This window comes from Panthera uncia (genome assembly GCF_023721935.1).
Source record: "Panthera uncia isolate 11264 chromosome B3 unlocalized genomic scaffold, Puncia_PCG_1.0 HiC_scaffold_1, whole genome shotgun sequence".
In the NCBI taxonomy this organism is placed as follows: domain Eukaryota; kingdom Metazoa; phylum Chordata; class Mammalia; order Carnivora; family Felidae; genus Panthera; species Panthera uncia.
This window is the reverse complement of record NW_026057582.1, coordinates 31,493,229-31,517,793: the sequence shown is the minus strand read 5'-3', so window position 1 is coordinate 31,517,793 and position 24,565 is coordinate 31,493,229. Positions and strand designations below refer to the sequence as shown.

The 24,565-nt window shown below is 51.0% G+C and overlaps 1 protein-coding gene and 1 pseudogene across 4 annotated transcripts in view; one reads left to right on the top strand and one right to left on the bottom strand.

Annotated features, from left to right (window-relative positions):
• The window catches only part of EXD2 (exonuclease 3'-5' domain containing 2), a 96,455-nt gene extending 83,408 nt beyond the window's left edge, over nt 1-13,047 (top strand). For 2 of the 4 annotated variants that reach the window (XM_049612594.1, XM_049612595.1), the window contains exon 9: nt 1,870-13,047. In XM_049612594.1, coding sequence (XP_049468551.1) covers nt 1,870-2,086 — 217 coding nt within the window. In that variant the 3' untranslated portion in view covers nt 2,087-13,047. The remainder of the gene's footprint in view (nt 1-1,869) is intronic. The other 2 variants (XM_049612597.1, XM_049612596.1) reach the window with 2 other exon arrangements.
• LOC125909411 (GTP cyclohydrolase 1 feedback regulatory protein-like) lies at nt 9,300-9,547 on the bottom strand (annotated as a pseudogene).
• Nucleotides 13,048-24,565: the final 11,518 nt, after the last annotated feature.

Sequence of the window (24,565 nt, the reverse complement as noted above, 5' to 3'; positions counted from 1 at the left end):
AGGATGCTGGACTTGGATGTCTGGGACTGGGAAGAAGAGCTGTTTGGGGAAAGATAGGCTAGTTAGTGGCACTCTGGTGAGCTAAGCAATAGTGTCTGCAGACCCCCGGAGGGCACCAGCACTGCTAGGATGGGGAGGGGGTCTTGAGAGTGGGGCGTGCATGCGTGGAGGGGAACTGAGTCCGTGGGGTACCAGCTTCCTTGAGAAAATTAGCCTTTCCTCACAGGAGGTGAACACACTGTTCGCATGGCAACAGAACAGTTTTTAAGGCCTCCGTGCTTAGGAAGGAGGCAGGGATTCATTTTCCCATTAAACAGCACCAGCTGCACAACTGAATATTTCATGGGACTGAAACAGGTCTCTCATGGATGTGGTTTGGCATTCTTTTTTTTTTTTTTTTAAGATTTTATTTTATTTTTTTAAAATGTGTTTATTTATTCTGAGAGAGAAAACAGCATGAGCCAGGGAGAGGAAGAAGGAATCCCAGGCAGGCTCGCTCCATGCTATTTGCACACAGAGCCCGGCGTGGGGCTCAGTCCCATAAACTGTGAGATCATGATTTGAGCCGAAATCAAGAGTAAAATGTTTAACCAACTGAGCCACCCAGATGCCCCTAAGATTTTATTTATTTATTTATTTATTTATTTATGCATGAATGCATGCTTATTTATTTTTGAGAGAGAGCTTGAGTGGGGAGGTGCGGAGAGAGGGGGACAGAGGATCCGAATCAGGCCCTGCACTGAAACCAGAAAGCCTGACGCGGGGCTCGAACTCACAAACCGTGAGATCACGACCTGAGCCGAAGTTGGATGCTCAACCGACTAAGCCAGCCAGGTGCCCCAGGATTTTATTTTGAAGTAATCTGTACACCCAACGTGGGGCTCAAACTTATAACTCCAAGATGAAGGGCTGCGTGTTCCACCCACTCAGCCAGCCAAACACCTCCATCTTTTTTTTTTTTTTTTTTTTTAATTGAAGTGTAGTTGACACAGGGCCACACAACATTACATTCGTTTCAGGTGTACCACAGTGATTCAACAAGTTTATACGTTATGCTGTTCTCATCACAAGGGTAGCTACCATCTGTGACCATAGAACGCTATCACAACACCAGTGACTGTATTGCCTATGCCGTATGGTTTGGCGTTCTTTCCGTGAGAAAGAAAACACTAGAGAAATGTACCACCTTGCATTTAACATTCAGGTATTACAGTGTTATGAAAACTTGGAGCATGTGGGGTGATGTATGGTTCAGAATGAATAATTAAGATTTTTTTTTTTGATGTTTATTTTTTGAGAGAGAGAGAGAGAGAAAGAGACAGAGCACGAGCAGGGGAAGGGCAGAGAGAGAGAGGGAGATACAGAATGTGAAGCAGGCTCCAGGCTCTGAGCTGTCAGCACAGGGCCCGACGCGGGGCTCCAGCTCACGGACCAAGAGTTCGTGACCTGAGCTGAAGTTGGACGCTTAACCGACTGAGCCGCCCAGGCGCCCCCAGAATGAATCATTTAAAAGAAAGGCGAGTAACCGTGGAGTTAATAAAAGACCAACATTCTTTACTCGTCGTCAGTCAGACACTAGGGCCCTGTAGTGGGGGCTGAGCCTCGTGCAGGGAGGGGCCTCCCCACAAATGTAGCTCAGCCCCTATAATACCTTCTGTTGGATTGTGTGCAATATGTCCAAACCACTTCTTTAAAAAGGCAGGTATAGGGAAGATGTTTTTAAAAACATTAAAGTAACCAATGCTTTAGAAGCCCAGCCACCTCCTCACGTGCCCTTGCTGAAGCCCCTTGGCCCGCAGCATTTGGAGCCGTCTGTGAGACCATCCTGTGCTTGTTTTCCTCAGACCCTTGTACTTTGTGTCTTGCCAGGATTTCCAATGAAAACTACATTCCTCACGGGCTGAAGGTGGTGCAGTGCCACAGCCAGGGCGGGCTGCGCTCCCTCATGCAGCTGGAGAGCCGCTGGCGTCAGCATTTCCTGGACTCCATGCAGCCCAAGCACCTGCCCCAGCAGTGGTCAGTGGACCATAACCATCAGAAGCTGCTCCGGAAATATGGGGAAGACCTTCCCATCAAGCTGTCGTGATAGCCGCTTTCCTCCCAGGTTAGGACAGCTGGGAAGCTGAGCCAAGGTGGGAAAGTCACCTCTTCCCATGTCATTCATTGTCAGAGCCTAGTGTCGCAAGTCAGAATGCTAACCCACGCTGATCCCAGGATGCTTCTGGTGGAGCAAGGCTGTTGCTTCCAGGGGAGCTTACGGGTTTGAATTTTAGTCGGGCAGGGTGAGAATTCTTTTTCCCTCCCTCTTATTTTATTTTTGTGGACCAAAGGGCCTTGGCCTTTATTTTACTTTCTTTCTTTTGCTTTCCTTGTACGGACAGCAAATGAAGGATTCTTCCCTGAAGCGACTTGTCAAGTTGCTCAGGTTTTTAATACATCTCTTCCCTGTGCAGTATGTTGGTTTTTCTCAAACAGGGGCAGTCAAGGATTTTAATCTCATCGGGTTAGGAGGGGAGAAAACGTTCTTCCAGAGGTTGGAGGGTCAGATTTGTTTTTCCCAGTTCAAGCACATCTTCGTGATAAATTCCTTGGCTTTATGCTCTCCCACGACTCACCTGGTTGAGATCCATCCCATCTAGGTCACTTTGGTTTATTTCCATACTTGAGAATGCTCCCGTTTCCACGTCCAGGACCACAGCAGCGACTTCCTGCCATATGCTTCCACCCGAACACTGGAGGAAATCCTTTTCTGGAAGTAGGCCTTGAAGCTGGCTGGGGCAGAGAGAAGCATAAGCAACCACCTCTCAAGAGAACTTTGATACCTGCTCAGCTTTCCCTTTCATGCTGTTTGTTGTCTGTTTGTTGTAGTCCTCTTGTCCAGAAGTGCAAGGTTTTTAGCTTAATCCCTTTCTGAGAGGAAGATTATCTTCTGTCAGAATCAGTGTCAGGCCCCTTCCGTGTTCTGTGTTCCATCAGATTTGTAACACTGACCTCTTTTAAGCACTTAATTCTCTCCTGGAGTCCTTTGGTCAGGTTGCCTTGTGAGGATTTGTCCACCTCCCCTCATGCCTGGGACTCAGTTAATACGTTCAGATGTTCAAAACGGTGGCGTTTCATCTTTTTATGTGAGGCCACCACTTTGAGCATGAAATAAAGTTTTAGTAGTGATTAGTATTTTTTCTAAAGTTTTAGGAAAACTTTTTTACCTTACAAGATCTTAGAAATTTGAAAAAGAATTTTATGGCCAGAATCCAACAGGAGCTGTTTTGAAATCGTGCCCGAGTTGGTGATGGTTGTTCTAACACTGATAAATAAAACCTCTTCTAAGCACAAAGCTCACTGATGGTAAATGTAAACCTTTTTTCTTCACAGCTTTATAGAATTGGTAACTATTCTTGGGGGAGGGGATATTTGCCCTTCAGGTCCCTGCCGTGTGGGGGCAGGGTGTGCCCAGTGTGTGCCCAGACGCACCACATACAGTGCGGCCGCAGCCCATCCCCGAACGGTCTGCAAACGAGTGAGCACATCTTGCATTTTGCTCCTCTGCCCCTGCATTCCCCTTGTCCTCAGACAGGCATTCCTGGGATCTCAACTGGAAATCCTTGAAAATGAACAGTACCTTGGGGACGGGATGTTCGGTGCGGTTATGATGGGTTATTATGGGGCATGCGTGGCAGTGGCTGCACCCCATGCTCGGGAGTCCCAGGGGGTGGAGAACCACAGAGACTGAGGGGTGGTCGGCAGAGCAGGCAGTCTTGCCACAAGGTGGCACTCATAGATTTTGTTTTATATTCGTTCTTGAGAAGTAGGGCTTTTATACACAGTTCCTGAACATAACTGATGACTTAGGTTTCCAAATTTGTGTAGCTGATTTGGGGTCATTTTGATAGGTTTACCAGAAAAACTTCTTCTTCTGAAACAGGGAGGAGGGCGCTTTCATTCTCTTTTTCTGGGATCCTCATGCCAAGAGGAGAGAAACACATACGAGGTCATTTAGGTGCAGCGGTTGCTGTGGGAAGAAGGAATCGATCTTGCCAGCAGACCTTCCTGCGTGGGCAGCCAGCCTAGAGGGAGCAGCTAGCCCGGCACACGGGATTTCTGCTCCTTCTCACAGGTTACAGTGTAGATCTGACTCTTTGTTCTCTGAGTCAGCCTTGGACTGCAGCAGACTTTGCCTAAGATGGTTGTGATCTCAAATGAGATATCTTATGGTAGACATATTATAGGACAAATATTTATTGGTTTTTGCTGATAGAAAAGTAGTGTATGTTCGTTACAGCTGAGTCTAAAGAAGGAGTAAAAATCACGCATCTTCCCTCCGTCTAGAATAGAGCTGACCTTTGCTGGTATGTCCGTGACTTTCCTTTCACTAGTTAAAAATGCAAACGATAAAAGCAAAATTCAGAGTTATATGTATATACAGCTTGGCATCGTGTTTTTTCCCTCTCACTTAACATGGCATCACAAGAAATTAATTTCCTGTGAAAGATTCCTGGTGGCTCTACCTTACTTTAGTTGTCCATTCCCTCACTGTTGAAAATTATGGTTGTTTGAGATCCTTTGTTAATGGCAGAGATACTGGGATGAGCTGTCTTTTGTATAAACCTTTGACCGTACCTTTGATACTTTCCTTAGGATAGAATCCTAGAAATTGGATGGGGAGGCAAGGGCTCACATTGCTGGACTGAGGATCAATCGATACCACCTTTTAGGAGTATATATCAAGGGACTGCTTCTCTCCGACCCTCTAGCTCGTGTCCCAGGGCACTTGCTGTGCTTCCATGAGAGCAGTAGTGAGAGGACAGGGTCATGGCAGGGGCAGGGCCTCTGTGAGTGTGCCGTGATGGTTGTATTTCTAGGCTCAGAGCCTTTTCTCTGCTTCCCCTTTGTCTCCCATCCTTTACTGACTCATTTCCCCTTACAGTCAATATTTTTTGGAAACGCTATTTATTTTAAAATAAAAAAGGTAAAATAAAATTTACAGTTCTTTTTTTGTGTGTGTGAAACACAAGCAATCGGAGATTTGCTCTCCTAAAGTGAACAAGGTCCAATACTTAGGGATTTGTTGCTTTTTAAGCGTGCAGCCGTAAGTTACTTATTCTATCCACATCACGGATGGAGATCCGATGACAAAATGTGTTCTGTTGAAATAAAGCCGTTTTAATCCCTCATTTTAGACTCTTAGGAACCCAGCAGGCAGAAAGAGCTTTTGTTCAGCATCCTTTACTACCTGTTCGTTTGGAGCCCTAACATCTGACTGTAATTCAAGTTCTTGGTTTACTTTACCTCTCTGAGTTTTTCATTCATTCATTTATCCTTTCCTCTTTTTTTTTCCTTCATTATGTCTCATCCTCATGAGAGGTATCATTTTTTACTTTTAAAGAAGATAGTTTCTCGGTACGCTAGTTTACTGATTATTACATATTTTAAAAGGGTCCTTCTTTCTGATCTTTTGTCTTTTCTGTTGAGTAGTGGCCATTTTTAGAGTACCTAATCCTTTGGGAATACAGTGAGAATCAGTCTTTCTTGGATGAAATAAGCTGAAAGAGGATGTAAGAATGACCTTGTTATGATTGAACTCTTGGTCCAAATAACATACACATAATGCATAGTCCCCTGAATACTTTTGCTTTGGAATTCTGTGATACACTGTATGTATTCACCACGTTGTCTCCTCGTGCTGGAGCCTCATACCTTCTGCTTGTCCCCAGTCCTGCAGCGGTTTCACGTCAGGTGATGGAGCAGGGCTTATATACAGCCGGATAGCTTACTTGTTCAAATTACCTATCCTGCCAGCCTGCTAGGAGATGTGTTAGTCACCCCCTTTGCTTGAGGCACCAAGGCCCTTGCTTTAATGCCAGGATGTTATTTGGGAGGGTGAGAAGCACATTAGACTGTTATTTCCATCTAACTGGCTCTGTCTGTGGCCCACTGTTGTTGGAGGACCCTAGATACGGTGGGTTACTGGACCAAGTGGGTAATCATTTGGGGGATAGTCAAGAACTGACTTCCTTTGCATCGGAATAGGGAATGTCAGAGGACCTAGTTCACCTATCCTGGGTTGTATCCTCTTCTAATGTAGTGCACGCTGCCTTAAAAGGTCATTCTCTGCTCTGAATGGAAGTAGTTAATCTCCTACCCTCCAGACTGAACTCAGAGCATTTGCCTTCCTTCTGACTTCCTTATTCATTACTCGTTCTTCCATTTTCCTCTTGCGAAATGGGTAGTCTGTTGCCTTTCTGCCTGCATAAGCTCCAAAAGTTGCTGAGTTTGAAGTCAGCATTATTATAAGCATGATGTGTGGTCCAGAATATTCCTGAGTTAGAGAGGCTAGTTATATTCTATTCTAGCTTCCCAAAGATCTTCCTTTTCAGGCTTCAACATGCTGGGGCAGAGTTGTGATTCTGACTATTCAGGCCACCAGAGTATCCATTAAGTCCTGGATAAGAACCAGACATTTAAGCTTAGTAAGCTAACAGCTGAAAAGAAATGGGAGATTAAGACATGGCCAGATTTAAAAGAAGTATGTTTATTTGGTTAGTGGGTTGATGGGGGTGTATCCCATGGACTTAACTTTCTCTTTTGCTTTTCCCCATACTCAGTTCTGTCGTGCGTTGGCAGGATCAGAAGAGTGGGCTGGTGACCTGGGGTTGGGTTCTGGCCATTAGCCATGTATCTTTGGACTAATCGCTGGACTTTTCTGGACTCCTTTCTTTGCCAATAAAGTTAGAAATTGAAATTATATGTGCTGTAAGGACCCTCCTCACTGTAGCATCCTGTAACACATCCCCCGTTTCTTATGTGGTACTTTCCCTTGGGAGCTGTGTACCTTCTCCTTCGTGGCACACCCTCATCTTGTCCCTAGCTCTGGAAATGGAGACTGTGCATGGAAAGTGGGGGGGGGGGGGGGGGGGATGAGGAAAGCAGGATGCTACGCCATGTCCTCCTGGCCTCACTGACTAAAGAGAAGCCCGCTTCCTCCATCTGGTGCTCCCCCCTGGAGCTGAAATACGTTTCTCACCAGAGATGTGCTGTGTGCAGCCTTAGGGAACTCACATTTCTACTTAGTTCACTATTTAACAATAAAGAAAGAAGAGAAAGCTTTATCTTCAGTCGCATTGCTAGTGCTGTAAAGTTTAATAAGAGATAAGCACAGAATGGAAACGAGGCAACTTTGTCAGGTATCGTAGATGGAAAGATAGTGAGAAAAAAGGAGCTAGTGCTTCTCATTTTAAGGATAGGAGAAATTAAGGCTATACTGTAGAGGATTGAATAGAATTAAGTACTTTAAAAGGCAAACATTAAACCAATAAGTTAAAAATATTCTCTCTTTTTTTATGTTGTCATGACTGCCTAAGAAAATTTGAGGGATCCAAAATGTTAACACATTGTTATCCTTCTGTACGTCCTAAGACATGATCAACTCACGGGGAGACTGCAAAGTTTCTGGGGCCTGAATCTTGTATAACCCTGACTTGCCTTGGACTTTGTCCCTCTTACCTCTGCCTGGCCATCAGCAAGACAGACATCTGCAAAATGTGAAGTTTATATTTAATAAGCTTCTGGAAGACATTTCTCTCTATATATATTCGTTCCCTATGACCTGGCAGAAAATATATTTCCCAGTTCATCCTTAGTGCTTAGTTTCAGTCCCAAAGAGGGTGTTGATATATTGGCTTTTCTTTGTGTAGCACAGATTTGGACCAAATATGCTAGACTTGCTCTTTTTACAATAATCACCCAGATATAGACATGAACCCCCATGTTTCTACCAAATTAGGGTTATTTTGCTGTTGTAGTTCTGGAAAAAGCAACCAGATGGGAGGCAAAAGTATATTTCTCTGCCCTGACGAGCCCTAACTTTATCTAAAATTCTGACATCTTTTGTTATATCCCACAGAGCCAACTAGAGTCCCAGTCTGCCAGCTTCATTTGTTTGCTTTTATGTTATTTTATTTTATGTTATTTTATCTTATTTTATTTTATTTTATTTTATTTCTTTCAATATTTTATTTACTTATTTTTTAAATTTACATCCAAGTTAGTTAGCATATAGTGCAATAATGATTTCGGGAGTAGAATCCAGTGTCTCATCACCTACATATAACACCCAGTGCTCATCCCAACAAGTGCCCTCCTCAATGCCCCTTGCCCAGCCCACCCCCACCCAACACCCCTCCAGCAACCCTCGGTTTGTTCTCTGTATTTAAGAGTTCTTAGTCTTTTTTTTAACCAAAGTATGTATGTCTGGCCCTAGGGTTTGGTTGGCCTGAGCTGTAGCCACATACAGCTTCCTCTGAGTGCTTGGATACAATGAGCAGGACTAATGTTGGCTTGGAAAAGGAGCAGGAGATGGCTTGGGGTTCGTTTTTCTTTTTTAAATGTTATACAAGTGCAGAGCAGTTGGCTGCCGTCCCCCTCTCAAACCATCAGCAGAGCTTGACCTTGGCCAAGATTGTGCCTCATCCTCTCGGCATTTTAGCATAGAGTTGCGTTTCAGCCCTGGAATGCTTAACCAAAAGCACATGCTGTAGTGATGGTTTCCAAAGAACGAGTTTTTACAAAAGGTCTACATCATGTTGTCTTCTCAAAACAACAGTTTTCTCTGAACCACCAACCCAATAAACCCCCAAATGGTGATTCTTTGACTCATTTGTTCACAAGGGCTACGGGGTTTTGTTGTTGTTAATAATACTTTATTGAAGTGCAGCATAATGAACATACAATAAAATACAAATCTTAGGAGTAGAGCTCGTGAATTATGACAAATTGTATGCATCCATGTAACCCTCCCCTCCCTTCCCTTCGCCTCCCCTCTATTCCCTCCCCTCCCTGTCCCATCCCTTCCATTCCCTTCTTTCTCTTCCCCTCCCTTCCAACTTCCTTTCTTTCTCCTTTTCTTTTGTTGAGCAACCACTCATCACAGCCCTTTACTGGCTTGAATTAGCTAAGCAGGACCATCCTGCCCAGACTTGGGGCCATGTTGCTTGGGGACTCCCTGTTCCTGGCCAGGGACAGCCTGGCTCTTGTGGGCCCCTCAGCCTGCCCACAGAACATGATCTCCTCTAGGGCCCTCGGCCAGGCCTGAAGCTGGAGGGGCAGCTGGAAGCACCAGGGCAAGGGCCCTGCCTTCTCCCGCTGGCTGAGGCAAGTTTCAGAAAAGGCCGTTCACTGCTCAGTGGTGCTGGGCTAAGGAAAGGGATGAGTTGGGAAGAGAGGAGCCAGGCAACGAGTGAACGGGGGACTCGGGATTGGAAACCACTCAAAAGAGGAGAGCCCCATCTCCTCCTCAGTGTGAGTCACTTGGTGTGCAGACACCACATCAGTGTCTGGCCCACCTCTGTTATGCTCAGCACATGGGAGCCTTTGCATTCCAGCTTGTCCAGGGCTGTGTGAGGAGGGTCATTGATGAAGTACTCACAAAAGTTGTTTCCCAAGATGCTTTTCTTTGAGGCCCCCAGATCAACTCTGGATCACAGTGCTCGTTGCCCACCATAGTGGGGCCCACCTCCATGTGGATCGGGGTGCTGATGAGCAGGTGGGGCATGGGGTGCGAGTCTGGGCCAGGGTCCCACCCAGGGCTTTGGGCTCAGCGCCGGTGCCAGCCCCTGAGGTTCCCGGACTGCGACTCCTGTCGCCCGCCCCCCCCCCCCCAACCCCTCCCCCAAGTCCAGTTACTCCAGCTCTCAGGACTGGGGTTTCTTGTATCACATGGAACATCTATTCTGACGATGTACAGCCTGGGATTGGAAGGTTGTGCATTCATCTACCTGAGCAAATTACCATAAGACAGCAAATCCAGGTCAAAATGGGATAAAGACTTGGCATCTGAGTCTGGGCAGTTTGTTGTCACATCTACTTGATGTGGTTGCTGTAAAGCTTCACGATACTTGTTTTTTACAAGTTACTTTTGAAAATAGGTGATATGTGCACATAGTACAAAAAACATTTTTTTTTTAATGTGTAATGAAAAGGGAATCTCTCCATCATCCTTTCCCTCGTGAAGGTAACCACTGTACCTGTTCAGCCTGAGGGTGGAGGCTGGAGCGGGGTGGGGGTGGGGGGTGTTTTTTAAGTCCCAGCTCTCTCCTTTGGTTGTTAACCAAGAATATGTTTCTCTGCCTTCTCTTTATACTCTAGGCTCTGATGTAGGGCATTTATACAGAAACTTGGACCTACAGCTTCAGGATGACTAATCCTGTTTGTCCTGTCCTGTTAAGTTCATTCTCTGTATCTGCCATCTGGCTCAGAAGTCCAAGTTTCTCACCGGATTGGCCATGAGTTGATGATTGTTGGAGCTGGGTTTTTTAATATTAGGCTTGCTTCTTTTAAAATACATATTTGAAATTCTCCATAATCAATTTTTTTTTAATTTGTATTTCTTTAGCAGTGGCTCCTGCAACACGTTTATCTACGTGTTTTTTGTTTGTTTGAAAGTAATGTTTAATTGCAACCTACAAGCAGACTATAGGTGGATCTCTAGACAGTCACCTCCACCCCATAGCCACCCAAATCAGACATTGATAATTCTAAGGTTACAAACATGAACTGGGGTAATTATTCACCTTCACAAGCCATTCTTCTCTTTAAACATAGGATTGACCTCAGATTTATTTTGAAAAGCCAGCTTCTCTGGCAGGCAAAATTTGACTTGATTTGTACACTAAATTTTTCAAGAATATAAATGTCATGCAGAGCAGAGAACTTATATTCAGCCTGGAACAGTATTTTACACAATTTACGGGCACAAGAGCCAGGGAGGGAAGACTTCTCGTTCTCAACCCTCTCAATTGGAGAGAAACCAAAGCTTGATGGATGGATGGCTTTCCTTAGCCAGTTTTAGCTCCCAGCCTTATTTTGTATTCCTCTGTGGCAAGTGGATGAGAAGTCAGGTCTTCCCCGGATTAGAGCTTCCCAAAGATACACAGTCCAGGGAAAGGAGCGAGGCTGTTGGTGTTTTCCAATTCAAGTCCCATATGGTTTCCCTGGGGCCATTTTATCTTTGACATCCTTTGGTGCTCTCTTCTTTGTCTTGCTGCTATCCAATCACCCAAGGCCTCTTCAGTCCCCATTGCAACTGTTCCCACTGGTCAGGGAGCTCCCTGGGAGCAGCCCTTTAGAGCAGCTGTCACAGTTGAGCCGCATCTGCTTTCTGACAAGCTTGAAGACAGAATGAAGGAAGTCATTGAGACTTTCCCAGTGGAAGCGGAGCACACAAGCAGCCTTTGGGACATGGATCAATATGCTGTGCGTTTAGGGGGCCTGGCAGCTCGTGTCGGGGGGGAGGGGGCTGATTCCCAGAGGGGGCAAGGATCCCATGGTCTCAGCTCTGTCGTCATGCAGGGTCCTAATGCCGGAATGGTTCCCGGAGCCTTTGGCTCCAGCCTTTCCTGGACAGGGAAACAGACCGAGGCAAAATGCCTGCTGTGTCTTAAATAGATTCTGCTCACTGCAGCCAATAAGCCCAACAGCTTGGGAGGAGAACGAGCCTTCCCGAGAGATTTCTGTTGCACCATTCCTCCTGCCTCCTGCCCCTCACATACTGCCCCCTCCCAGCCCTCCTGCTCTTCCTCTCTGACCTGATTCTTCTCACAGTTCTCCTGGTGGTTTCTTTTCAGGCCTGTCTGGTTTTGGTATTCATTACACTTTTATTGGTTTTCGCTCTCTGCTTTTTCCTTCCCTGAAGCTGTTTTTCCTCATACTCTGTATCTTTTCATCTCTTGTGTCCACTCTGTCAAGTGCACGTCTCCATCTGCTGCTCTTGTCTGACTCTGCCATGGCTTCTCCATTGTCCCCTTGCCTGCACCTTCCCGTGGCCTGCTGGCTGACAGCCTGCCCTCACCAGGGCTTCGTTGACCCCAGAGAGAAGTCGGGTGCAGGGATTTTGAATGGACGGTGGAGGAGCCTACCTTGAGCAATCCCAGTTACGGGGCAGGTGACACTGCCAGTCTGGGTAGTGGACCTCAAAGATGGTGGCCGTTGCTGGGCAGCGTGGCAGTGAAATAGGTAAGTCAGAAGAGGGGAGGTAGGGGACACAGGAGTGACGGCCTGCACCCATCGAAGGTGATAAGAACAGGAGATAGAAGAAGAAGGCCGGGTGGTAGCTAGACGTCACAAGGGAAAGCTGAGCAGGAGCTACACTAGGGGAGAAAAACAGGGGAGCGAGACCAGTGAGAGAGGCCAGCTCTGCCAAACAGAGGCCAGCAGCATGAGGGTGGGGCCAGGAGAAAGGGGAGCCTTAAAGACCCTTCTCCCCGTGCATCTCTGGTCCTTTTGTTCTTTTTCCTTTCATGTTCCTGCCCTCGTTATATCGGCAGAAAACAAAACAAAAAGCAGTCTGTCTTTGAAAGGGAATGGCAAGAGCTGGAGAATTTAAAGCTGGATTCTTGTACTTCCCCATTTACTGGACTCTTGGGCCCCTTTGCGCATCAGGCTGCTGGAGCCATGAGAGCCAGCCCCTTACTGGAACCCCTTGAATGGAGTCCCTATACCAGCCCGACAGCCCAGCCAGAGTGGCGGCAGCAAGGGCAGCCAGCTGTGGTGCGCACCCACAGAACCCTTCTATGAGCATGGGGCAGCCGGGGGGGCAGGGCTGTCGGCCAACCCAGCTGGAGGGCTGGGACTTGGTGTTGGGCAGGGCCTGGGCTGAGGGGTGGCTCTTCCAGGGCATGACGCCGGTCCGTCATGGTCTCCTCTACGCCCAGGAACTAAGCTGCAAAGAGGCCTGTGGTAGAAGAAAGAGAAAGGAAGACTCTTGCTTTAAAAAAAAATGTTAAAACTGAAGAGGTAATAAATGCATGTGGCAAAAAATTCAAAAGATACAAAAGAACGTGTGATGAAAAGTCTCCCACTTCTGTTCTGAAGTTCCCTCTTCAGGCATCCTGGATGTACCAATTTCTTGCACATTCTTCTAACTTCTCCTTTTTAGGTCTGCTGTTAATCTAGTAGTTTTTAGATTTTTGATCCAATGGAACATTTGAAACTGGATGTATATGTATGTAATGTGTGTGGAGGGACTAAACGATAATAAAGAAAATTGTATCTCGGTTTATTGCCAATAATTCTTGCTGGGGCAGGAATGGTTTAAAATATTCAAATAACTGGGGCGCCTGGGTGGCTCAGTCGGGTAAGCATCTGACTTCGGCTCAGGTCATGGTCTCGCTCAGAGCCTGGAGCCTGCTTCAGATTCTCTGTCTCCCTTTCTCTCTACCCCTCCCCCACTCATGCTCTGTCTCTCTCAAAAGTACATACACATTAAAAAATAATAATAGAGTCTTAAAATGCTAGCACTAGAAAGGACCTTCCAAGACCCTTTGTACCAAAGCCTCACTTCAAACATGAGAAGAGGCCCAGAAAGTGACTTCTCCAGGGTCACCAAGTGAGCTAATGGCACTTTTTAGGTAGTGGCCTCTGGAAAGATACGGATTCCGAAATGAAAGACAAATGGTGGGGCACGGATTTAGAAACTTCCTCTATTGGACACAAATACAGGGAAAGAAATCAGTCATTTCCGGGAAAACCCCGAAGTCAAATTTCACACTGAAAAATAGCACGCATATGTGCGTGCACGTGTACACACACACACACACACACACACACACACACACACACACAGGCTTTGGCAGCAGAAAGAAAACAAAAGTCTGCAAAGTCTACTGTCTGTTGTCTGTCCTGCTGAGCTGGGCAGAGGCTGTGAGGGGCAGCGTGACCTGGCTCCTCTACTGAGGAACCTGCATCCCTCGGACCTCGTGGGAGGACCTCCAGCCTCGTGGCTGGAGGCAGAGGCAGAGGCAGAGGCAGAGGCAGGCACTTTTTGTTGGGCAAGAGGGAGGCCTGCCCACCCAGAGTCGAATAAGAGGACAGCCCGTGCATGGACCCCAGGTCAGAAACGCCAAGGGGCGTGTGGAAGTGTGCCTGGCCATGCCACTATGGCGCTCTGGCACCACTGGATCCGTGAGCACAGACAGTCCTACTGTTTACCCCGCCTCCCAGGAAGAGACGCCCCAAGATGTATATGCTGACAAAAGGGCAGCATAATTTTTAAAAATACTCTCTGCTTTGACATTCGCTCCAGACATCGTGAACGATTTCAGTGTCCAAGCCAGATTGATGGGCCTTTTGATGGCTTCAGAGAGAGGGGACATGTATGACTGTAAACACTGGCAGTAAAAACCCTCAATTGCTTTGAAATGGTAAATTTCCAGGCAATGTGGATCTGATGTTACACGCCTCCTGCATTAACAGCTTTTTCTTCCTGTTCAATTATTTTGGCTGGTAAGGGAGTGGAAATTACACTTCAAAATATATCGATGGATATTTTCAGCCTTGCTGAGAGCTTCAAAATATGTACCAATCCCAGGAACATTCCCTTAATTTCCACCCCCCCCCCCCCCCCCCCACCCCCAGTTTCCCAGGGAAAATGGAGATATCAACTACAGGCACAATTAGACTAAAGAAGCTGCAGGAGCAGGGCTTTTTTCACTTCAAATTCTCTCTGGTCTTACTGTGTAATCTCTGAGCCAAATTTTGCTCCAGCCCTAAGTCTAGGGGTCCATCCTAATATCCACCAGGTGATGGGGTTCTTGAAAAAGAAATGAGCATTCCCAAGAGCTTGGGCCCAGGGTCTTGAAACAGGGCATCCAACGGAAGCAGAAAAAACTGCCAGTTCTCCGTGGCATCATTTTCACCCGAGGGATCCAGAAGTCCTAATCTCACGCACATGGTCCTCTCCTATGCCTAGGTGCCGGGCACATGGGCAGCCACCCAGCAATGCCCCAGTTGTGTTTCTGGTTTTCTCCTCTCTACGTGACCAGCTTCTTTCACTCTTCTTTCTAAGCACCAGACCTGGATTTACGGCTGCCTTTCTGGACAGACCACAGAGAAATCAAGTTCAGTTGAACATACCTCCCAAATCTGCTCCTCCCACACTGCCCATTTCAGTTAATGGTTGGTTACCTTACACCAAAGCACTTGGCTCCTACGCTAGAAATGTACATGCTGTTCTTAATTTCTTTCTCTATCCCCACTTCTAGCTGATCTCCAAATCCTTTGAGTCTCTCCTCCAGGGTTTCTGCCCTAGTCCAGGCCCACAGCACTGCTTGCTTGGACTATTGCAGTATCATTGTGACCCCGTGCCACTAGGCTCCAGCCTCCTCACTAAAATGTATACCTGATCATGTCACTCCCTGTTTTAGAATCTTGGATGGTTCCCCACAGCTTACCAGAGTAAGTTCAAATTTCCTATAAAGACCTGGAAGACGTCTGTTAACTGGTCAACGCCTACCCCTCTAACCTCACTGCCATCACCACCCCCTCCCCCGTACACCCAACCCCCTCACCGTTTCCTGTGCTGCCATTCACTTGCACATCTTAGCGCCCTTTGTTTGCCTCTTCCTCTTCCCAGAATGCTCTTCCACCTCTTGCCTACCTGCCTGTCCTTGAACACAGCTCTCAGATGACTTCTTACTTGAAGAAACCCCCTTTGTGCTTCTATAGCGTTCCATTATATCGTCTTATGACAATCTATGTGTATCTCCCCATGGTCAGTTACTGGGCTCCTTGGAAGCTGTGATCAGCTTTTGTTCATTTTTGTATCCCTGGAACGTAGAATTGCCTGGCATGGTGAGCCCTCAAGCAGGAAAGGAAGGGACTGGGAACACCCCCGCGCCCCCCCCGCAGTGGGTAAACAGGCTTATTGCATTTTCGTGCGACAGAAGGGGGAGTAGCAGCAGCCGGCCACCCTAGGTATTTATTCACTCCTTCGCTCACTGCACAAATATTCAGGGAGTGCTGCCGTGATGCCCAAATACTGTGCTAGAAACTGGTGACACAAAAGAAGGCTGCCAGGCTCTGCTCAGAGGAATTCCCATTCAAGGGTGAGAGACGGGCATGTGACAAAGACTGCCCTGGCATTTGGGGCCATCTGTTCTGCTCTGAGGACCTTTGCCACTCATCTCCCCGGAAGCCGTGCAGAGAGAGAAGGACTGAAGGAGAACGTGATAAGAGATGGGGAAGGTCAGGGAAGCCTTGGAAAGGGCTCTGCCTCCGGGACCAATTCTGCTGACCAACTGGCTTTACTTATGCATCTCTCCTTTGTAGAAATTCCTTGCTGTTAAGAAAAAGCATCTGACACATTTCTAATTAGCGCTCAGCCTCTGCAATCTTATTATTCCCAAATGCAACAGCTGGCTCATTCCATGATCAGTAATAATATTTGGAGTTCCTGCAGTTAACCCCCAGAACCAGGGTCACTCCTCCCAGCTTCTGATGGAACCACAGAGGACCTCTCACCCCTCCATCCCGGCGCAGCAGCGTTCGGCCCCCGTCACCATGATTGCAGGGTGGGGCAGCACTCCTGAGGAAGCCCTGTTGGGCAGCCCAGGTTACTCACTCCGCTGGCCCGCACTGACCCCAGCCAAGTCGCTTCCTTTCTCTGGGCTCTAGTCCTGCATCGTCTCTCAGGTGCCGGACTCAAGAGAGAACTGCAGGCTGCATCCAGCTACTACGTCCTTCCCTCCCATCAACCCGTACTTAATGAGCGTGTACGTGCGGCTATGTGCCAAGCGCTGTTCCAAGGGCTGGGGAGACCATGGTGAACAGGACGAGGACTCCTGCTCTCATGCAGCTTACGGTCCAGTGGCAGAAAACACAGTGAAAAGCCAAACAGGAGAATGATGATGGAGTTCCTCTCAAACAGCCAGGTCCTCTCCTTGATGGTTTATGGAGACTTAGAAATAACATTCCCTCAGGTACAGCGGTGCCTTGAGTGTGGCCAGCTGGCAGTGGGGAGCACATGTGCCACTGATTGCTGGGTGACCTCCGAAGGCACCGGCCTGAAGAGGGTCCCGCCTTCCTCGTGGGGTCATTGTGAGTTTTCTGCGATCGGGCTTCGGCACCGTGCCTGTTGCATGGTCACACACGTTCTGTCCCCTGTCTCTGCCTCCTTTCCTGCAGACACGGGGGTCTAACCAGTCTCCCTCACCCACCGTCTGAGTCCCCGCTGCAGCTGCAGACAGGGCAAGAGGCTTCTAAGCCCACTGACTCTCAAGGATACTGGGTATGCTGGCGAGAATGGATGCAGCTGGGGCCCTGCACTCGGCCTCTCCAGGCCGCTCAGCACAGGCTCGGAAGGGGTGGGCAGGCACGCACTGGTGGGGCAGGACGGTCATCATTGTTCGGCCTCTCTGGGGTCTGTTCTTCATAGCCCTGCTGAGCAATCTCTTGCACGAGCCCCTCGCCCCAGCAGCCAGCAGCAGTGCCTAAGGTGGGGGGGGGGGCGGTGGGCTGGGGTAAGAGTTTGCCCAAGCCACTCTCCTAATATGTGACAGAACCGGCATTTGAATGCAGGTTGTCCGACTCCAGAGCTAGGCTCTCACCTGAACTCTACTCCCTTTCCCCCCCTCTGTTATCCACCCCGACATCAAATGTACACGGGCAGAGTTCCCTGGGGCCTCTGGGAGCGCCAGGGGCACACGGCTCTCCCAGCTTACCTGAGTGCTGGCTTTGCCCGCTTTCACAGAGACGGGGACCATGCCGGAGAGTAATGCCACAAGGGAGAAACTGTCCAAGGAACCAGAAGTCCAAAATGGGCACAGTTAGAGGGACCTCAGAGGTCATCTCCCTGCACGCCTCCTTTTCTGGAGGAGAAAATGGAGGCCCCAGCGGGGAAGTAATTTCCCTGCGTACAGAACTTCTGATCACCCTACAGACTGCCCAGTGTGCTCAGAAGCCCTGTACTGGGACCCAGGCAGTAGCATGGAGAATGGACTCAAACCCAGCCCCACCTCTTACCTGCTGTATGGCCCTTTGGCAATCGAGAGTGTCACCAAGTCCCGGCATGCTGGTTGTGAGTGCTCCAGAGATCACGTGTGTGAGGGGCAGGCACCTGGTGGGTACCCAGTGAACTGCAGCTATCATTATCACTCTTGTTTTCCAAGTTCAGTGCGTGTTGGGCAACACCAAGTCTCCTAGGTGTTGCTTTGATCCTAGGGTTCTGCTGGAATCCACTCCTAGGACCAGAGAGGAAACAATGCTTACTCTTATCTCTGAACACTGAAATCCATCTCGTGGAGGGCTAAGCCTCGGCCCGCACCTATTTAGGATCCAGATCTGGAAGAAAGACCACGGGCTGTAGCTGAGGTGACAGGTGCTAGCTCCCGGCTCTTCCCACTGTGCTGTGGCTTCCGGCCCATCACTTAGCCTCCGCCTATGTCAAATTTCTGTTGGCCAAATGAGCATGGTCGTGACCCACCTCCCTATCCCCCACCCAACCCGCCCCACCACCGTGGGAAGTTTATTATGTCCATCTAAGGAAGGGCTGGCTCTGAAGTCTAACATCATCCAGAGAGGCGATGTCTCTATGGGGTTTTCCTGGTGGTGGGTGGAGCGGGGGCGGGGGGCAGGGAAACAGCCTTCTTTTTGGGACAGAGCTACAAGTGACAATTGCTTCAGAGGTGTAGCATCCTCACCACTGACCCCTGGAGAGGAAGAGGTGAGACATGTAGAAATCCTGCCAAATTCTGCATCCTCCTTGCCTCCCTCTCCTCATACAGCCCTCCTTCTAGAGCCATCAGAAACCCCATCCGCCTGATTCTGGGTTCTAGCTTCATTCCCCAGGCCTAGGCGTGAGTTTGGAGCTTCTCACTAGGGGTTGGTGCGATGTCTTTGGATCCCACAACCTCTCACCTGGTTTTCTCAAGACCAAAGGCAACTAGACATGCACAGGCCAGGCTGGGCTGAGGGAGGCAGCCTATGGCAGCAGAGGGCCATTGCCCAAGTCTTTCCACCTGGTTGACCTGAGAGCCTGTGTGGAAGTGGGGACACCAGAAGGGCAGTTTCCTTATGTTTTCTTGTTGTTTGGAGATGCCCGTGGGCCTGACCCTTAAGCAACAAACTTTTCTTGGCTTCCCACAGAGGACATGACTACCGGGTCAACCCCATGGCTCCCGTGGAAACCAGGCTATGGCTTGGCAGTGGATAATGCTATGGCATTATCTGTGGAAATGGATCTTGGCCCCTACTGCAACCTAATTAAACTCCCCAGGTGAGAGACACCTGACAGCAAGGCTGGCCCACTGCTCCAGGGCCAGTGGCCCCTTCACACCCACCTCCTGTTGTCCCTGACTGCTGCATGGCTTGGGCCTCAGACTCCCTGCTACTCTTTGTGGGACTCTCTTTGTACATTCTCTTTCCAGGGTCATATTCTTGGTAGGGCCATTTTTGGACTTGTGTATGTGTCCTCGTGGTTAGTTTTCTGAGTCAGGAGGCGGGCACTGCAGTTGCAACGATGATCTTTCTGCAGCAAAAAACTAATTAGGGTTTTCTTTCTTCATTTTACTTCATTCCAACAGAAACGCACTAAGCATCTATTACATGCAGGGTTCAGTCCCGCACACTGGAGAAACAGGGGAAAATGAGTGGTGCTGATGGGGGGTGGTTGGGGGAAGGCATGAGCTGTCTGACCTCCCCTTTCCTAAGGCAGCTTCATTTAGAGGCCAGGACCTTAAGTGGGTCAGGACCCTATGTGGGAGCCAGTGTCCAGTAGCATCAGCAAGAACTAAACCCCCTGCTAACTCTGACCGTGGCATTCAAGTGCCCAGCCTGCCCAAAGTTGACTCCCACCAGGCCCTTTCCAGCATCCTGGCCCCAGCAATACCAAGCAGCTCTTGTCCTTGAACGCATCAAGGACTGCCATCCTTTGGACCTTTGCTCTGGCTGTTCATGAATCTAATACCTCGCCCTGCCCTCCCCCTGCCCTCCCTCTTCAGAATTTATTCAAAAGTTTATCCAACTTCTATGAAAAGCCTTCTCTAAGACCCCCCTTGGATTGGAATACAATATTTCTTCCTCCGTGATCCCTGCTTGGTTTAGGCAACATCTATTCACTGCGAGTCTGCTCTGTGCCCGACACTGTGCTGATCTGCTAGCCCACCTTTCCTTCTGTTCTGGAGGACAAGAGCATTCCACCCGGGATTCTCCATGCCTCCAGGCCTGGGGCAAAATCTCAGTGATGTCTGTGTCCGTGTCTCACCACGGTGTTTGCACTTCGTGGAAAGTGCAAACGGAGAGACGGCTTCTAGACTGGGCTCTGACCACTAATTAGTCGCGTGGCCTCTGGCCAGTCTTCCAGCCTCTCTGGCCTCCTTTCTTCCTGCTGAAATAGTGGTAAATGATATCTCACGGTTGCCCAGGGGACAGGGGAAGGTCTGGAGGGAAGCCTTATGAAAGCTAGGAGCCCCAGGCCAATGGAAGATGTGGAGGGGTTGTACCCCCATTCCTCTTTCGCTGGCTGTGAAGCAGAGTCGAGTCCCCTTCGCTCTCCTCGAATGTCAAGCGCACCAGCTTCCAATCCCTCCTCGGGGCCGGCCCTCGCGCGGCTCGGAATCCCAGGCTGCGGAGGATTCCCGTGCAAACTCCACTCTCCTCCCGCCCAGCCATCCCTTCCCAAGGCTTCGCCGAACACACCTTAAGCCCCGCGCCAGAGCGCAGTTCGGAGCGCAGCCCAGAACCGCAGCTTCGCGGCGCGGGCCCGGGCCGGGGTCGCGCATCTCCAGCCGGTGACTCATGGCCGCTCGGGCGGGGGGTGGGTGGAGGTAGGCGGGACCGACCAGGGCCGCGCGGGGGCAGCCGCCGGGCGCTCGGGCGCTGAGCGGTGGGAGCGGAGTCTGTCTCTGGCCCGTCGCCATTCCACCGCGGGCGTCTGGCTCGCCGGGCCTCGCTCTTGCGCCGCTTCGCACCCGCCGCGCTCCCCTGCCGGTGCGCCGCGGCCCGGGCAGCCGGAGGGGACTGGAGCGCGGGGCGGGCTCTGCGCGCCAATGAATGGGCGCCCGGGGGACGCGCGCGCTCGGGGCTGAAGGGCATTAGGACCGTGAGGATCGCTCCGCGCTCCTGTCTCTCCCTATCACCCCCCACCCCCCACCTCTCTCCCTTTTCTGCTCTGCAGGACTGAGCAGCCAGGCGCGAGCGAAAACAAACAGCTGGGGCTGCGAGCGCCCTCACCCCGGCCCCGAGAGCAAGCCGGCCGGGCCCCCCACTCGGGGCTCCCGCCCGTCCACCATGAGGAAGATCCGCGCCAATGCCATCGCCATCCTGACCGTAGCCTGGATCCTGGGCACTTTCTACTACTTATGGCAGGACAACCGAGCCCACGCAGCATCCTCCGGCGGCCGGGGCGCTCAGAGGGCCGGAGGGAGGCCAGAGCAGCTCCGCGAGGACCGCACCATCCCGCTCATTGTGAGTACGCCCTGCGCGCCGGGCGACCGGCCGGGGAGCCGCGGCGCGCGTCCTTAGCCCCGAGCGGCTGCAGAGGGCGCGGGGCCGGGGGCGGCGTGCCCGCCGCGCCCTGCCGGCTTTGTATCTGTTGGAGCATTCCTGCCCGTTGTTATGGCAACCTCTGTCGGGCCAGCGGGGCCGGGGCGCACGGATGGAGGGAGGGTGACAGCGGGTGGGGGCTGGGAGAAAGTGCTGCAAGTTTGGTGGGCCCGGTGTGCGCGCGCGACTGGGAACGTGGCTCTCTCGGCACTGCGCCGCCGGAGCCGGGGGCCAGGGGTCGGGGGCTGTCCGCACCTCGCCCGCCCCAGAAAGGCGACTGGACCGTGCGCGCAGAGAGCCGGCAGCGGGAACCTCGTGTGGCTGAGCGCGTAGGTGGCCGTGCGCACCCCCTCTCCAGTCTCCTGGGGGCAAAGGACGTGGGGTGGGGGCGCTGGGTAAGGCAGGGTGTCTAGGGGCGCAGGGGGCTTTGCGCCCTCTTTTCAACAACGGATCAACTTGAAACTTGCTTCTTTGGCACGGAGGACTCCCCACTAACACCCGCGGCGTTCTCAGGGTCCGGGAAAGGTCTCTGTACGCGCCCCTCACCCCAACACGAGGGTCCATCACGATGCGTTTGCTGGCAGCGTGTGCTCTAGGGCTGGAAGAGCCCCTCTCTCTAGGTCAGCCCCGCGACATCAGAGCGAGCAGGGAAACAAAGGTGGCGGAGCACGGCGGGGGCCTCCGCGGCGCTGCCGGGGCTCTAGGCGCTCGGGGGACTTAGGCTAAGGCGTGCGGAGCCCCCGCCGCCCTGCAGGGGGCGTGCCTGTCGCCGCCTCCGCCCGAGCCCCGGGTGACAGCTCGGTGTGGCAGGGGCACCTGTTGAGGCGGGAGGCTCTGGGACCCGCGGAGAGGCTCCGTCGGGCGGGCCGCGTTCTTCCGACCGGGCCGGTGGCGGGCGAGAGACTTGGACGACCCCCGGGACGAGCGGCTGGGCTGGGGCAGCTTGGCCAGAAAAGGAGCCGGGGGAGGGAGAGCAAAGTGCGGGGCTGAGGGTGGGTGGCCTTTCTGATGAGAAATATCTGGGCCTGGGGAGGGAGGGTGTGGAACTCCTCCGGGAGGTGCAGGTTCAGGAGGGCGAAGGCTTGCGTGGACTAGAATCTGGGATATTTGTGCAAAGGCAGCTGAGCCCCAGGAATATGGTGGAGGCGGGTGTTAGTGTGGAAGTGTTCTCATATTCCCATCCTGCCCCAGATGCCGTGTCTTGTTACCCACCCGGGAAGAAGTAAAAATCTCCTGCAAAGGAACCATATTCCCAGCTTTGCCTGAGGAGACCTTGGGGTTTATGGGTTTTCCAGCCCCCGCCCTCAATTCCCAGATCCCTGTCGGGTTGAACTCTCTGGGGGTGAGTCTGATTAGGTGGAGGGTTCCCTTCTAGGCTGAGGGTCCCTGTCACTGAGAACTGTTTCCAAAGGACTTGAGGATGTTTGGGCCGAAAGGCTGATGAGGATAAAGCCTCCAGTGTAAAGACCCCAGAGTGTTGGGATCTGGGCAGACTGACAGGCTGGAGTGGGAAGTGAACAAATCGTAGTGGCCCCAGACCTGCAGGGAGTTTGCACAGCACTGACCCACATAAGCTGCCCCCTTCTCACACCCGGGGAGGGCCAGCCCTGGTCTCAGGGTAGGTGGGCTTGGAGCACCAGGGGAGAAGCAGGCTGGCCGGATGTTCTGTCCTTCGCTATGGTGATGTGTTGGGAGGAGGGTCTGAGCTGGAGGGGGAGGGTCTGACTTGGCAGGGGGAGGAGGAGGGAAGAAGGGAGAGGAGGGGGAACCCAAGGGAAGAAACTGCTGCTGGAGCAGAGCCTGAGGCTGGGTCTTCTCACCTTTGTCTCCACTTCAGAATCCTGACCTTGCTCTTGGACCTCTCCCCACTCCTCCTTGCCTTCTGAGATCAGCCGGGAAGGCCGCTCAGACTGAGAGCCCTGGAATGGTGTGCCGGGCTCTGCTGGGGGCACATGGCACTTGTTTTGAGGGGTGGAAATTGGAGGTCATGGGGGGCTCCAGTGAATATCCCCGCTGGCCCCCTCCTTGTTCTCTTGGGGTTTGTTTTGCTGCAGATTAGGGAAGGGCAGTGAACTGGAAGCTAAGTTTCAAGTGTGAAGGGTTATCAGGTAGATCCCAGGGATCCAGGGAGTAGGGGTGCAAGAAGAGAGGGAGAATGGGGGTTTCCCGGGAGTGAGCCACAGACAGTTCTCTGGCCACCTACAGGCATGGCCAGCTACCTCTCTGCTCTTACATTTTAGCCCTGGGTGTCTGTTTCGTAGGCCTTGGTCCCCAGTCACACACCTCCCTGGACACAGCCTTGCATTTTCTTCCTACCTTCCAAGCTGTTTCACTCCAGGGGGGTTCTTAGTCATATATGCCATCATGCAGGGACTATGCTGGAAGCTTCTTACATCCCGGCATCGATGCACACAGCAAGATTTAAGTACTTGTTAGGCAAATCAAGCAGGATTTCTGCCCATCTCTGGGAGCAGCCAAGCCTCACACCCTCCCACCCCGCCAATATTTTGTCCCGAGCTCCAATCTGACTATACCTAAGGAGATGGGGGAATGCGTGTTGGTCTATGAACCCTATGTCCAGCCTGAAAGGGGCAGGTGCAGCTGAGGATTACTCTCCACCCACCCCCCCCGCCCCCCGAACACTGTGGTGAACCTCTCACAGGTCTTCCTGCCATTCCAAAACATGTCTCTGTGTACTTGGGCCAGGACGCTGCATGTGGATTTTCAAATTCTTAGCGGATGATGTGGCCAGCCCTGCCGACAGAGGCTGAGAAAATTCAGACAAACGTCATCATCACTCCCCTGGGGAACAGAGAGCAGAGCTGGGAAAGGGAGGGTCTGCATAACAGCCTGGGCCAGGGGGTAGTTCTGCCTTTACAACGCCCGGGCTATTCGAAGCCAGCCAAGTTGTTTCTGGACCTTGGAGGTGCTGTTTGGCATTGTGGGGTGTCGGCATGGCAACCGTATGGCCCGGATTTCTCCAGGAGGTCCTGATTTTTAATATTCTGTCCTGCTGTCAGCCCATGTGTCACAAATTGTGATGTGAAAAATTGGTAATGGAATGTGTAAAACTATAGGGAGATACCGACTCCATCCCTCAGTGGCTGCTTGCGATGTGGCTGGGTTTGTGATTTCTTCATGCTGTGTTTTATGGGCAAGGCAGTGGATTTGAGGAAATCCACTCGAATCTGCATTGATGCAGGCTGGCATTGGGCGGCAGCTGAAAAGCAGGCGGTGGAGCAGACACGGCTGGCCT